The sequence below is a fragment of the Varroa jacobsoni genome, unplaced genomic scaffold (genome assembly GCF_002532875.2).
Source record: "Varroa jacobsoni isolate VJ856 unplaced genomic scaffold, vjacob_1.0 scaffold_694, whole genome shotgun sequence".
In the NCBI taxonomy this organism is placed as follows: Eukaryota; Metazoa; Arthropoda; class Arachnida; order Mesostigmata; family Varroidae; genus Varroa; species Varroa jacobsoni.
In genome coordinates this window covers 184,667-199,702 of record NW_019213596.1, presented here as the reverse complement: position 1 = coordinate 199,702, position 15,036 = coordinate 184,667, and the positions used below count along the sequence as shown (strand labels likewise).

The 15,036-nt window shown below is 40.9% G+C and overlaps 1 protein-coding gene across 1 annotated transcript in view; it reads right to left on the bottom strand.

Annotated features, from left to right (window-relative positions):
• Positions 1–14,994, bottom strand: part of Vps13 (vacuolar protein sorting 13C) — a gene marked incomplete at its 5' end in the record, with an annotated part of 47,709 nt that extends 32,715 nt beyond the window's left edge. The window contains 2 exon segments of the mRNA XM_022837195.2: positions 1,774–1,860; positions 14,848–14,994. Of these exon segments, the coding sequence (XP_022692930.1) occupies positions 1,774–1,860; positions 14,848–14,947 (187 nt within the window).
• Positions 14,995–15,036: the final 42 nt, after the last annotated feature.

Sequence of the window (15,036 nt, the reverse complement as noted above, 5' to 3'; positions counted from 1 at the left end):
ATGGGGCGTCTGTGCCTACACATTTCCAACGTGGGGTCAAGTACATGTGAAGAAATGGCCAAAAACTGTGTGAAGCGAGTTTGTGAAATTGTGTGCGAGATTTCAGTACGTGGTGCGCGTAGAATATTCTAATTACTCAATGTGCGGGTGTGTCGGAACCCAATAAATTATTTTTATTTAAGATGAAAACCCGTCGAGGAGGCAATGGGAAGTTTCCAACAGAAGCAAATCACCACGTTCGAAAATCGGTAGTAGGGGGTTTATTCAGAGTGGACGAAAGTATTTACTATATCGCACTTCTAACAGACGGCAGGCTATTGTGATTCGCTGTCTATTTTCTAAATATACGTGGCGTTTACTGGTTACCGTTCAGCTCTACATACACCAACCATCGTTGTGTTGTTTATAAGTCCTTCCAACATTTGCCATAGAATACATTTGTCTAGCACACTTCAATACACACATTGTGCTCTTTGCGCTCACTGAACCGACTCAATGACGAAGCTTGTGCAATAGCAACACTGACGACGGCGGCGACTGCGATAGGAATTTTGAGCTCGATTAAATGGACAAATAGATGGTAATTCGGTATTATCTTAGTGATGCATCGTTTTGATTCGCAAGACCCTCAGCGCTGACGTGCGCGCAATACTAATTCTGGAACCGGACGCCGAGCGTACCAAAGACCGTCGCAAAATTTTTGAAGGATACAAGTCGACGAATACAAGGATTGCAAGTGGACGAATGGCAAACTTTGCTACGATACCTTTGTAACATTTACGATGTTCGTTACCAGCGTCGCCTTTCATCGGAGGAACAGTAGCTCACTAATGGGGACTACAGAAGGAGTGTGTCACCTATACCTGGTCCTAGGCAGTAGTATACTACCTGGTTTGTCCGCCCATCGTCAATCCTTATTGCTGGAGAAAGGGGCGTTGTATAACTAAGAGGAGTTTTAATAACCGGGAATGAAACTGCTATGCTGACAATACAAACCGATAAATAGCTCGACAGACTAACGGTCGAATCAGGCTGGAAAGTGTGTCCCGCGCGAAGGTTGGCAAGTTTGCCGGCATCAATACAGGGTAGCGATAGCTGTATGATGCCACTGGCGCCGATGTCTGCGTGTTTTGTGTAACTTTTGTTCGCTCATACAATAGCTTTCCATCCCCTTAGTCCTTTCGAATCCCCGAGTGAGGAAACAAAAGCCAAGCAAACGCTTACTGAGTTTGCTTTGGAACAGTTGGAAGAAAAACGTTATCTTTGAGGCTAACAGCAGAAACGAGTACGTGACGTAAAGGGACGTTGGTAGTCTACAAGCATTGCCTACTGCAATAGGGATCTTATAGAGACAAAAGTAACACGATAAAACGAATGCCAGTCGGGTTTACAGACGTGTTCACAACTAACGTTCTATATACGAAGGAACACCTGCTTCATATGCTATGTTGTAGTAGGTACATAGAGCTGTAGAACTCGCGAAGATGATATATTGGTGGTAGACACGGTGCTAGTAAAATAGAGAACAATTGTGATACTTGAGACAGGTCTCCTGCTTTCACAAGGTACGACGTCGCTGCCAGCGACTAATTAACTTGTCTAAGATTACCTATACGCTTAAATTGCAAAACAAATGTTTCGTTTATCTGCTTCGAGGGAGTTGTTTAGCGGTATCAATCAATAATCAATTTGTTTTTATCTAGCAACCTATATATGTATGTAGATATACACACACACACACAGCAAATATATAGCGAAAGTATCGAAACTTACTGATGAAGCCGTATGTTACTCGGAACGGCACATTGAGGTCGTCGAGTGCTGAGGGCTTGATGGTCAGATCTGTTAGATCCACATTCCCTGCAAAGCGCAATCAAGAAAGAAGAATATTGATGTACGTATTGGCATAACGATTCATGAAATCTACTTTGTCTCTTTTCAATAATTAATTGTATAGGCGAAAGCACAATAATTTAGGCGATATTCACTGATTTCAGCATGACGGAGAAATTTTTATCTTACGAAGTGTTTGAGGGCCAAAGAGTTCCATGTTCTATAACGAGCTGCGAAGGCTGTATTGAAAAGCTTATAAAAGCATTTAAATAATGCTTCGTTCGTAGTTCTTAAGATAAAGAAAGTCAACTGGCTTCGGAACGGACTGGTACTCCAAACAGAAGCGCTGTAAAAGCAGCCTAGCTCCAGCAAGACCCTACAATACCAATCGAGCATAAGTAACAGTTGCAGGATATACAAGCACGGCCATGCCACGTCGAGCTACTAATTAAATTAATGAAGCCTCGTCCTTCGGCATACGCGTCGGTTCATCTGTCTCGGTACCTGAAAGGGTAACGGGCCTGCTTGCATTGCTTTGCCATAGCAGACATTCGCAAAGTGAACGCGCAGATGAACCTCTGCTAAAAGAACTGCCAATGATACAATTATTAAGCTACTGTAGATGTCGACCCTTGCTCCGCCAGGTGGCAAATCCAACAAGCTCTTCGTACCCAGCTTTAGGTTAGGTTGCCACCTTCAGTGAGACGAAGAAAGAACAAGCTGACATTGCCGACGACGACGACAAGGTTTCGATTGTTTTGATGTTAAGAAAAAGAATCCAATGATAGATGTACGTTGCGACTCATCCAAGCCGACCCGGCCTTTCGATATGAATAAACAACTATCGATACATTGGTGGTTGATGTCTCGCCACATCATATGATTACATGCTTGCACATAGAGAATACACGTAACATGTGACACGCATAATACATGTCAGGAGGCCCAGGAGAATTACAACATTTCTTCCCATAGTTCCCACACAAGTACGTGATCCCTCTTATCGTTGCTTTTCGGTTTTTTGCGAGACTAGTTAACCTATTTATCGATGAAAGTAAGAGCACACTTCAGTAGGACGTCCTGTTCTCGTCTTCGACGTGGCCTAAAGGTAAGGATCCGTCGTTTCTCGGCTGATATTCGCTTGACGATTTATTTTACAAGAAACTCATCGATTCTTCTGCTCCTTACTCATTCTGCTGCTACCAAGCAAATAAAATAGCATACTGGGTTGGATTTGCATATCGGAAGCTCATTCAAGAACCCCAAAATTGTAACTTAGCGTAAAAACATCTGAATCGTTCTCAGAGAGTTCTGACCCATGGGAAAGATTTCTAAGAAGCACTCGAAAAACAATTTGATATCTGACTTTTAATATTCGTTTTACAAAGACCACACGTCTCTCAGCAGGTCGAATGAGAAAGCTGTCGCATAAATTCCCTCATTCCCATGAGACTGAAGGTATGACAGGATTGAAATTGCTAGGGGAGCATTATCCTGTACATACTTTAGTAAATTGTCCCGCATCTGAACATGAAATTACCACTACATTCCTGTTCCAAAAAATGTTCGTAGTAACTAGCCACGTTTTTGCATTATTATTACACCTAAATTAGGCAACTGCTGGAGCGAGTTTCGAGTATTAGACGGTAATTCTGGCCGCCTGGCATGCTCTGAACGTACACCTCTTTGCTAAGCTTTCCTGTGGTTACCATGGATAAGGTCCTACTTGGCTACCCAGCGAAAAGCTTTGCTTATTATAAACATCCGCCCGCCAATCGTAAAGGCTAAGCTTGGCTTTACTCTAGAGCCGATATTCCAATTGGGGTCGGCAATATCAGCCGTTGCAGGACCACCAGGCTTCAGAACAAGTCATGGTTTAGAGGATAGCCTATTTTTTTACTCGGCAAAATCAAGAAGTACAGAACCAAAGCGAAAACTGCGTTCCGCCTTCATACTATTCTTCCGTGTTTTGCTAAACAAACTCTATTTCTCTACAAACTCATTCTGAAGAGAGTTGTTTTCAATCTCAAAATATGCTAGAATACTTAAGTATAAGAATAACTGTAAAAGACAGAAATTTCGAGATTTAAAAAGAATGCATGTTGCATTCCTTATTAGTTTAGCAGAGGTACCGCAATTAAAGGCTAAATCCGTTCTGACCTAAGCGTCAAAAGGCGAAAAATTGGTCATATGGACAGAACCACTAAAACAGCAATTTTAAGGAAGCTACTCGTATATTCATGCTATTATAATATGAATAGTCTCGCTATGTGACACTCGAGTTTCAACTGATTCTGAATTAATCTTATACGAGCTATAACGTAAAGATCCTTCTAGTCTAGATGTAATCTAGAACAGAAGTACTTAGCCATTTCTGTCTTATGGCTTAGTATTTTTTCGAAGTAATTTCGAAGCCTTGGCTTATATCTAGCCGAATAAATTCGCGGAGACATTCTTTGTCTTTGTCGATAGTTTGACAAAGGTGTTATGCTGATTTTTACCAGCATAGGAGGGAGGGAGAAGTCACATGGATGATTATAAAAGGCTTGTGAAATTTTTACGTGAAAAAACGAAAGAATCTGTCGTGTTAAATATTTAACAAATCACAAAACACTAAAAAAGCTTACGAAGCCAAGCCTTTAAAAACGTAACGACTTCAGACGACTCACATGTAAGAGCGAGAAATTTTACAGAACTAGTCACTATATAGCTTGAAGTAAAACTTTTTATAGTTTTTTTCTTAGGAAATGAATACATTGCCATAACATAGCCAAGTTAGAACATCCTACAGAGAGATAAAGCCAAAATAGAAATTCTACAATTAGGGAATAAATAATATCAAAACGAAGCTCCATTAACTGCGTGGATTTGTCTGTTGTCTACATCGATAACTCAGCCTTGCTGTATAAACATCCATCTGAGCTAGCGTGTTTATGTTGGGCGGACAAATCCGATCGGCGAACTGCCAGCAGCATGCCCTGCGCAACATTTGACCTCTTCTGCTGAAAACGTCAGCGCAGTATATATCTCCTTGGTAATAGCAGTACTTAGCGCCAACAACAGTCTTGGGTTAATGGTGGAAGGTGCTTGTAATTAAACAGCATCAGATCTACTACTGAAACCAGCACCAGTCTCCCAAGCTCCAATCGAATGCAAATTTTGTTCTATTCGTTCAATGAGCAGTGACCGGATCCACGAGGCCAGAGTAGTCAGAACAATAAGAGACGACGCTTTGCCAACCAACCAATTTACGTATTTGATCGGCCTAAACAGATGACTCTGGCTAACTAATCAAGCTGGTACTAACAATAAACAGAATATACTACGGACTGTTGAGCAGCGCATAGCCGCAAATAGAACTATAGAGACTACTTATACCACAGGAGTCGACCATAGAGAAAGTTATTGTATTTAAGGAAGCTACGTTTGCAAACGCTGAAAACCTTCAGTGCTTTAACTGCTTAAGGGTCACTGCCCCTGCAGTAATCTTTACTTGTCAAACTTTCAACAGGTTCAAGCACGAATGTATTTTTCATTTGAGAACTACATATAATTAATGTTGAATATGACTCATTGTTCGTGCATTAACCATTCCATAAAGAATATTGAAACAGTGCCTTAGTAAGCATTTTTCGAGCTTGATACATTATGGCGACATGGAAGCTTCCGAGCTCGTCACGACGACTACTCAGTGCAAACGTCACAAATTCGATTGCTCTCTATAGCGATCTGAACTGATATGCATGTGGCCAAGTTGGCCTGAATCTCAGTGTTAGAAGAAAGGTTGTGTAGTATTTTTTATCAACGCTGGGATTTTAAGAATAAATAGGCATTATCAAAAATATTAATAAATAAAAAAATTGTACATTTCTTTTGGTGTACCATAAATGCATTACTTTACATCACACGTCATTTCGGTCCTGGCTTCGCTGTCGCTAGGTTACCACTCGTAAACCCATCTATTTAACTCGCTTGAGAAGGGGGCCTGGTCTGGGTTGTTAATGCACATCCCTCGGCACGTTCCCATAGTAACCTAAACTAACAGACATGTGGTTACGCTGGTCCAAATCTGTTTGCAAAAAATATTGCTAATTCTTTTTACAAACATTGAGATTTTAATAACCAGGAAAATCCAGGAAAAATAACCACGAAAAGGAAGCCAGGAAGTGGAGCTTAGCTGTTCCCGTGCCGTTTTATAGGTCTTTGGGAAAACCCTAGATAAATCCAGCAAGACCTACTTCAGTTTGGTTCCTAATGAGGGCAAATCCTTGACGCTATACCTAAATAAAAGCATGATTCCGTAGACCTACTCACATAACAAGAACTTTATTTGAAGGTTCTTTTTGTGTGTAAGCAACAAACATTTTCATTGCTCCAATAGAAGCTTAAAAAAAAATAGGGATTCCATTGTAGCTCATGAGACTATAGAAGGTTGGGTTGAAGTAAGGAGGTCTGAAATGAACAGACAAGAATTTGCAAAAGTATCGATTCATCGTTTTTGATGATGAGGAACGCCTTCAATGTTGATTGGATGAATTGGATCGGTCAACAACCTTCCCATTCCACTCTTTCGCTCCACTATCTGTTTACTTCTCCACAGAGATGGACAACGCCCTTCTCCATGGGACAACGTATGGAACTTTATAGGTTCAGGCTTGAAAGTTGAATATTTCAGTCGAAAAACAGCTTCTGCATTTCCGGCATCTACTTTATTTCGCCTCTGGCCAAAAGACATTTGTACTGTGTGCAACACGAACACTGACAGAGAACGGTTTGTTTAAAAAGACGATATCTTGTACCTAGGAGACGTACTCCCACTGCGGGCAGCAAGCCGAGATCGACAAAGACCTCATTTGACAAACGATTCGCAAATTCACATCTATTGTGAGGTTTTACGAGAAATGAAGAGCCTGAGCGCTTCATAAACTGGGTGAAAAGCAGAAAGCAATAAGACTTCTTATTGTTTCTTGATATTTCGATCTCCTCTTGAAAGAGACCATGATTTGCATTTAGTAGAACCAGAAGAATTTTATATACGGAACAATTCGTAGGACAAACGAGACGGTTAACAAGCACAACTGAACGGTCCAAGTACCTCAAATAAACGAACCTCTTCCATCCAATAACTAAGATCATCTTTTTAAACGGTCTTACCAGACCACACATGGGGGTGGACATTAAAACAGTCCTAAAAGAGCTTTTCAGTGAAAAGTTCTCTCTCTCCATCATACTCTACGACTTCGCGTCGATAGGTTATGGCCTTTCTCGATTACTGGAAAATGATATTCAAAACAGCATCTATGATAACAAAGAAAGCCTCGAGCAAAATTCCAATAAATTCTTCAGCCCCAGCACATCAATGCTATTACAGAAGCCGCCACAGGCATCGCCATCTCGTCATAGAGAACATTGGCCGACGGCCTTGGCAGAATCTAAAATAATGCGCACTTGTTTTTCTAGACTTATTACTCACTTCTCATAGGAAGTCAATCAGCTCAATCTCTTCTCTGCTATCATTCAGTTTCGATTTGCCCGTTTATCTATTCAAGCCGCCAGGCCAACGCAAAGCCTGTATCTTACCTCGCACAGACAGTGTGAGACACTTCTAAGCTAGACCGGTCTAATGTGTTTCAGCGTCAAATTTAGCCCCGTGAGCTAGCCAGCCAAAGAGCCTATGCATATACCAGGCGATGAGTAGCTAAGAGTTTTGTATGGTACAATTCGTTGGATTCAGGTGACACCACGGCAACCAAAGATTTCAAAAGGCATTAAATTTGCTTTGCCTACTAAACGAACAAATCTGTGCAGAATGAACTAAGTATTGAGGGGAGGTAACCAAAACTGCAATGTTGTTCCTTTATAATTGGAGCTCCTACTCTTTTCTTATATGGCGCCGGCAGTGATTTGCATTGATGCACTTGTCGTACCAACAACGAACGTACCACGAATCGGTCGAACTCTGAAATCGGCGACCGATGAATCGGTTAATTAATCGAGATCCTGTGCGCGCGGTTACGTACTTTTATGTAATCTGTAGCCACGCGTTATCAGCCGTAGTTATCGGTAGGTTTTTTATTCGCTAGCCGGAGTTTTTACCAGTTATTGCGATAACCAGATCGGCTAAGTCCTATTGAAATTAAGCACGATTTAGCCGCAGTCTTCATAAAGTAATATATGACGATCAAGATATCATGACAATATATACGGAGCAATAAAACCATTCGTTCGAACAAAATAGTGCCGTTACTCGATCAATATTTACAAGCTACCACCCTTCGTCTGTAAAGTGCTTTATTTTTCTCCAGTCATCATACCTTTCAGCGTAGCCACCTATGAGCCTTATGGTGAAAGGCTTGCTGTTTGGGACGAAATTGTAAAACACTTAAATAAATTATCTATATTATTAAGGAGCGTGGCAGTAATATACCGAGTGTGTTGAGTTCGAATTTACTTTTAACCCGAGTAAATACCGTTAAGCTCCATATGCTTAACTATGTCTAGCCTGCCCTCTAAATGCATCGAATGTACTGTCCTATAAGATACTTCATTTTAGACATTTTAGATACACGGGCATGATATAAGTAACTATTTTAATAGTTTTTGAATATTCACTGCGTAACTTCTAAAACGATTTGCATATATGGACATAAAATCTTTGAGTGATTGTCACAACACAACATGATCTTCATAATCTTTCATAGTTCGTACCGAAGGACGCATACATACATAACACGCACTTGTCTAGTAAGAAACAAAGCTACGTAACAGCCTACTTAGTCAATAATTATCACTATGTCAGATATTACATGCATATATAGCAAGCAGCTAGTAAAAATAAATTAATTTAACATACATCTGTAATTGATCATAGACCACTTATTCATAGACTTTTCGCCAGTTTCTTCGTTATGCCTACATCAGGATCGATAGCAATAAAGCGGGTCCTATAGAGATATTTCTGGTTCAATATAATGGGTGACCTACCTCGCTTCGTGCTCTTAGGCCCGCTTCAGAGGCAAAAAGCCGGTCGCTACCAATGACTTGCCTGGTGAACAATCAATACATCACCGCCTATGCGCTACATACGAAATAATGATTTCTCCCGCACGATTCGTTGTCTTAAGTTAACACCTTTGTGCATTAGTTCACACGAGGTGGCAGAATTGCAATTGCGCAAATCCGGGATAGTAAACGCGCGCAACGTGTTTAAGACTGGAACTTTATTCGGGGTGGATGACGGATACTGACTACCACAGTTTTATAGCATAGTAGACCTGTGTTTGCGGAACGCACTCAAAGTAGACGGCGCATAAACGTAGCAAAACAAGCTTCTTTCATAAAAAAAAAAATTAAACTCTATTTGAGTTTAATTGAATGGCTCTACACCAGTAAATCACTTCTTTTTCGAACAAATACGTGGAGATCGGCGCAGTCCATAAGGCACTAGTATCGGACCGCAATCGCAATGACAATTTCAAGAAAACTTCAAAAATTTCAAAAAAATCTGCTAAATTGCGAAAATGTCGTAATTTCGCACTTGGAAATCACGCCATTTCCCTATATGTCGATTAACAAAAGATAGCGAGGCTGATTTACCATTAGGAGAGATTGCTAACGATCGAAACTATGCCCTGTTCTTAAAGTTTCAGAAGAAAAGGTTATGTTTTGCAATCGCTACATAAATCAACCAAACGTACACATACAATTCCCTTTCATAGAGTACTCTATTCACAAGAGACTTGTTCGCACATATATGTACGTAGTCGCGCGCAGAACTTTCTTTTGTGATCTATCTACCGGTCGCTTTTAGGCTATAATCACTTGAAAATGATAAGCTTTCTCTAGTGACGACAGGAAAAAGCTTGACACGCGCCTAAACATACACAACATACATCGTGTTGTAGCTCTGGCGCTCAGCCCAAATAGACTTCAACTGGATACTGGCCATATAAAAATCTTGACCCAAATGTTTGTAGCTTACATTAGGATAAGTTTTATTTTTGTTCCTTTGTATTGTGGTGTTCGCCGCTAATATTTCCCTAAACACTGCTGTATTCGGCGGCGTTCATTACAGCAGAGAACTATCGACCTCCCTTCGGCTCCTTTCGCCGTAGCTTGCTTTTCTTAACCACTTAATGATGGCTGAAGAAAACGGCGCCACAATGCAAAGCTAAGCTGTTTCCTGTTAGTACCACACCAGTGTCACGCCGTGGTGTCATCTTCCGCTTGAGCCGCTAATCGACCACGGCCAAGGGATACGTACAACTCAGCTCGTCGTATAATGCATAGCTACCCACGCACCTCCGCGAAAACATGAATCAATACATGAGACACACAAGCGAGCGCAACAAGACGCCAACGAATACTGACCTTGACTTGTTTATTGATATCATTGTAAAATGCGCGTGACGATTTCAAAAGATACAGCATATAGAACGGGCTTTGTCCAATGCTGGTGCTTCATTGAACAAATCGATGAAAACAAGCCTGGCTACTAGGAGTATTGCTGGACAACAAAAGAACTCCTCGCGCATCACGCAATTTATTTTTATGCCTACTTGCAGATGCATCATCCCCTATACAAGATCACTACATTACAAGAAATAAAAAGACGGACAAGATCCTCTGCTTGTTCTCGTTGATTCCTCAGTAGCTCGGATGCAAGTGAGCTTTGCGTTGTACATAAGCAATTAGAGAGCTGTTAATAGAAAGAATACAGGCCGTGTAACCAGCCAACCTTACCGGGCCTCAGTATTTTTGTGTCTATATTCTTTCAAGCCATTAGTGGTCTTCACTTCAAATGAACACATGGTACGTTTGCTTTTTTTTACTGGGAGAGTAACATGCGAATACAAACACGAAAGGTCAGTGTCCTGGAGCGTCTTGATAAATATGGTCCTTTATCAATTAAGCAGAACATTGCAGGCTCACTGTATCTATGCGACATATTCTTCGTAACCCTTTATCTTACCAACTATCTTAGATACTACATTCGAACATATCTGCAGCAGCACTGTGGTTCAAAAACACTAGCCTTCGATTTACTAAAATTAAAGTAGGAAAGGCCTTTGCCCAAAGTATCGTGATGTACAAGGTCAAGCGGGTCGGCTCACCTCGACGTCTTAAAAACGTGGTGCTAAAGCTTTGTCCTTCGAGATGTGGTAGGTAAGTGGCCACTTGGCCGTCATCAACAGAGGTTTGTCAGCATCATTCAGTTATGACCAAATAAGAGAGGCCTTTAAGGTATAAGACACTGCTCGAATAATCTAAGCAGCTAATCAACTTTATTTCTCCAACACTGCGGGCGACATCATGCGCCGGCCTTGTCTGCGCACATCTTAGAAGGGCAATGTTATATTGCCCCATATTAATCAATGGTTCAGCTGAATTGAATAGACGGATCTAAATGCTGCAAAGAAGTTAATTCCAACAACGATGAAGCTTAATAAAGCAAAATTTGAAACATTACAAGAAACGCTTTACAGAGATCTACCTAGTGAACACACAAGGAGTGAAGCAAGCAGTGTTTATCCCTATAAACTTGTCACTTGGTTAATATTTAACTTATGAGATAGAGGCTAGTCTGATTAGTAGAACTTGCATACCGTTTGAAAGTGTGCCGTTACGCGATTCCGCATCTCTTTTGGAAGAATGCCGCGACGTTCCGCCAAAACTTAATAGTATTAGAATTTCTCACGACATGACATTTTCATTGGTGTTAATCGAATATCGTGTGCAAGCTAGCTCATCGAAAGCGAGAACAATCCGATCTCAGTGATTTTATCTCTTGCTTCGGTCTACAATTATAAGAAAATTGAGTGAATTGAGCCACAGATATTTCAAAATGTCCTTTCTTTTTTTCTAACAGTTGGTCTTCTTGTATCTGTCGACCAATACGTAGCGAAATAACGTAGCCTTAGCTCGACTATTAATTACCTATCGACTATGAAAAAACCACCAGAAAAAGTATGACCCAGAAGACTCTCAGAAAAATTGCTGCGGCGAAAATACAAGCTCAAAACAAGTTTGTACCATAAAGCCTTATGAGTGTTACGAGGCGATCGATACTTTTTTACCGAACCAAGTATAATAATACTGTGCTTCAAGGTAAGGTGTACAATATGAGACTGCAACGCGAAAGGGACGCAGATGGTGTGGTTACTACAAAATAATTAGGATTTATGGCTGTATCCAACTGCCGGTTTCTCAAACCAACACATTACGTGATGCTTCTAAGTTCCGTCGTACGCGTATTTTTTACATTTTATTGCTGCTGCTGCTACTGCAACTATTATTATTACTGTTGCTACTTCTTCATATACGAAGTGAATGTCTGTGACGGCTCCACGGCAAAAATCGTCATAATCTTCAACGACACCACCGTATCCCTATTAAATGTTCTAGAGAACTCCAGCAGAGCTGAATCACTAGTTACGTCATTAGATCATCGTTAAATCGCATTGACATAGAGCCAATAGTCCTTTATGATATCGACTGTACCATGTATTTATTGTAATCGGGGCTATTTGGCTACAGCCTTTTTTTGGTAGCACTGATCACTTTTACACATGGCTAAAAGTATGTAGTTTTTGCTATATTGGAAATCAATGAACAAATACGTGAAACTCGATTATAGCATGCGCTAAGTTCCGGCGACGTCAATGCAATCAGCGGAAAAGGCTATTGTAAAGCAATACACTGATTTCAAACGGGGCAGCCTGAATATTTGACGGCTTGAAACATAATTTCGTTCAGCAACGACAACAGCAATACTTATATCTACGTTTGTACTGTCCTAAGTGGCGGCTTGCTTATAACGACAACGGGATTTTCGTGTTATCAAAAGGTAACGACAAACACATCCATATGAATCCGGGATTCAAAAGCGCCATTTAGAAGCACTGTGTGAGTGCGCTACGCCCCAATATATACATATATGCACACAGTGACTACAGCAGGTTTCTGGCAGCCAATTTTAGTTCTGCCGAAAAATTTTTCCCTAATTAACAGCAGCTCCTGAAGGAAGAACAAGAAGAAGCAAGAAATCATGCGAAACAATGTTCGACTATCTGCAGTGGAAGCGTATATGAAACGAACTAAAAGTTCCACAGAAATGAGCGACGGCGTCATTGACAGAACAGGGAACATCATAGCGATCGCCACGGCAGCACAGATCTGAGGACTGTGTTGCTAAGGGCTTCAGAGTCGGCACTACTAATGACCGTGGAAAGGGTTGGCAACTAGCCCGTAAGCGTTCCGCCAGCAGGCGTCCATTGGCTCTGTTTGCGCCACGCCTGTTCATCAACGAGCTAAAGCGGAAAAGTACGACGACGAGTTTCTACTCAAATTTCAAAATGACAAAAGCTGCAAAAGGGAAGTATAAATATCAATGGTGAAAAACGATCATTGGTACGAAGTCACTATTCAGCACGGCAACGCCCCCAACACTACTATAAACTCTAATACGCAACAGATGTCGGCATAAAGATGATATGGAAGTCTGTGATTTTCTAATGCTTTTATTTTCCTAGTCGATTAATTTAGTAGGGTTATGCACAATGAAAAAAAAAAAATTAAAATAATTTTGAGTAAACCTATTGGCAAGATCTGCGAATATTAGCAAAGGGATATTGTCCGTGGTTCATTGCGAAGAGTATCACATTAACGCCAACTAATATCAATCGGACAGATCCGATCTGGTAGAGACCCAAAATCGAAATATGAACATCTTTTTTTTTATATAGCATATGTCATCATGATGCTTTGCGTAAGCTTCAGCTGTTACGACGAAATGCAATACAATGAACATAAGTCGAGATAGCTTTTAACCGAATCAGCGTCTTCTTTGTCTGCCTTCGACAACTAGATCCATCACGCTAATTCAAAACGTATCATAAACCAATACGCAGAGTTTAATTTAGTTTATATGGTAAGCGTAACTGTACTCCACATTTAGCTGTCTGAGATACAGGTCTAGTAGGTAGTAGCCCTAGATAATGTCATATGGAATATAAATCGGCAGAACGAGATGCTCTGTCGCATTTGTTTGCAAACTAAAAAATGAACTAATGAATACGCATGACAAAGGACACCATTTGAAAACATGTTGGCAAAAACGTTGGAAGAACGTTGAACACTGCCTGCTTGTTATAATGGAGAACTGACAAAAAAAATTCTGTCCCTGAAAAAATTATCAAATTCAAGTAACACACGAAAAGTTGGCTCATCCAATAGGTTATTTTTCACGTGATTTTTACCTTAGTGCCTATCCATGTACTCAGAAAAGCTGAAACAGTACTTTCAAAATCTCTGCATTAATCGCGCATGACGGCTGTTTGTCAAGTCACCATCGTTAACCAGTCATCTCAGGGGAGTATATTATGCCTGCAGGCGTTTTCGGTTTGCCGAGTGTCCTCTACTGCTGCAAACTAATTGTGTGCTTGATATCTGGATAGCTAGAGGAAGCATTTAGCAACAGCCAAAACCTGTTGGCTACACGTACATGTGTAGATCAATGACTAATATACTTGCGCCTTTTAGAGCTGGCGTACACGCTGGCGTTCCACGTTCCAATATCGTCACACTAGATGTTTATCCGTATCTCCCAGTGGAATCGTACGCTTCAATAACAGTTGATGTGTCTATGCGCGTATTGTTTTTTCACGGCAGCTGAAACAGGTTCTGCCTTATGAAGTCAAAAAAGTCGCCAGTCACGAGCATGAAAAAATGAACCGCAGTCAAATTGCTGTGGCCATCACATTAGGAGCTGTAAAATAGCAGAGGTTACACACCTGTTCTTTTTCCGCACATTTCCACTAGCATAGAGCGGGCAGGCGAGCGGGAACGGTTCGGCGCCGTAAAAAGTAGGAACATCAAGCGGTGTCTGCCTACACAAACTCAGGATTAAGTATCCTGCTCTGACTCACCGATAAATGTAGTTTCATACTTAAAAGCAACTGACGTTTAGAGTCATTATTTATATGGTCTGTCGATTCTTTTACTCTATGCACTTACCTCCAAAAATGCCGATCTTTAGCTGCGAAGCGTCGAGATTCTCAACGTACGATCCGACAAACCGGTTGAGTACGTCAACGACAACTGACTCGAACACCATCTTGTAGGATGATCAGCAATGCCGTACCTCGTCACTGTTCTAATAATCTGTTTGATATTGATTAGTTTTTATAAGGTTGGCGACGGCAC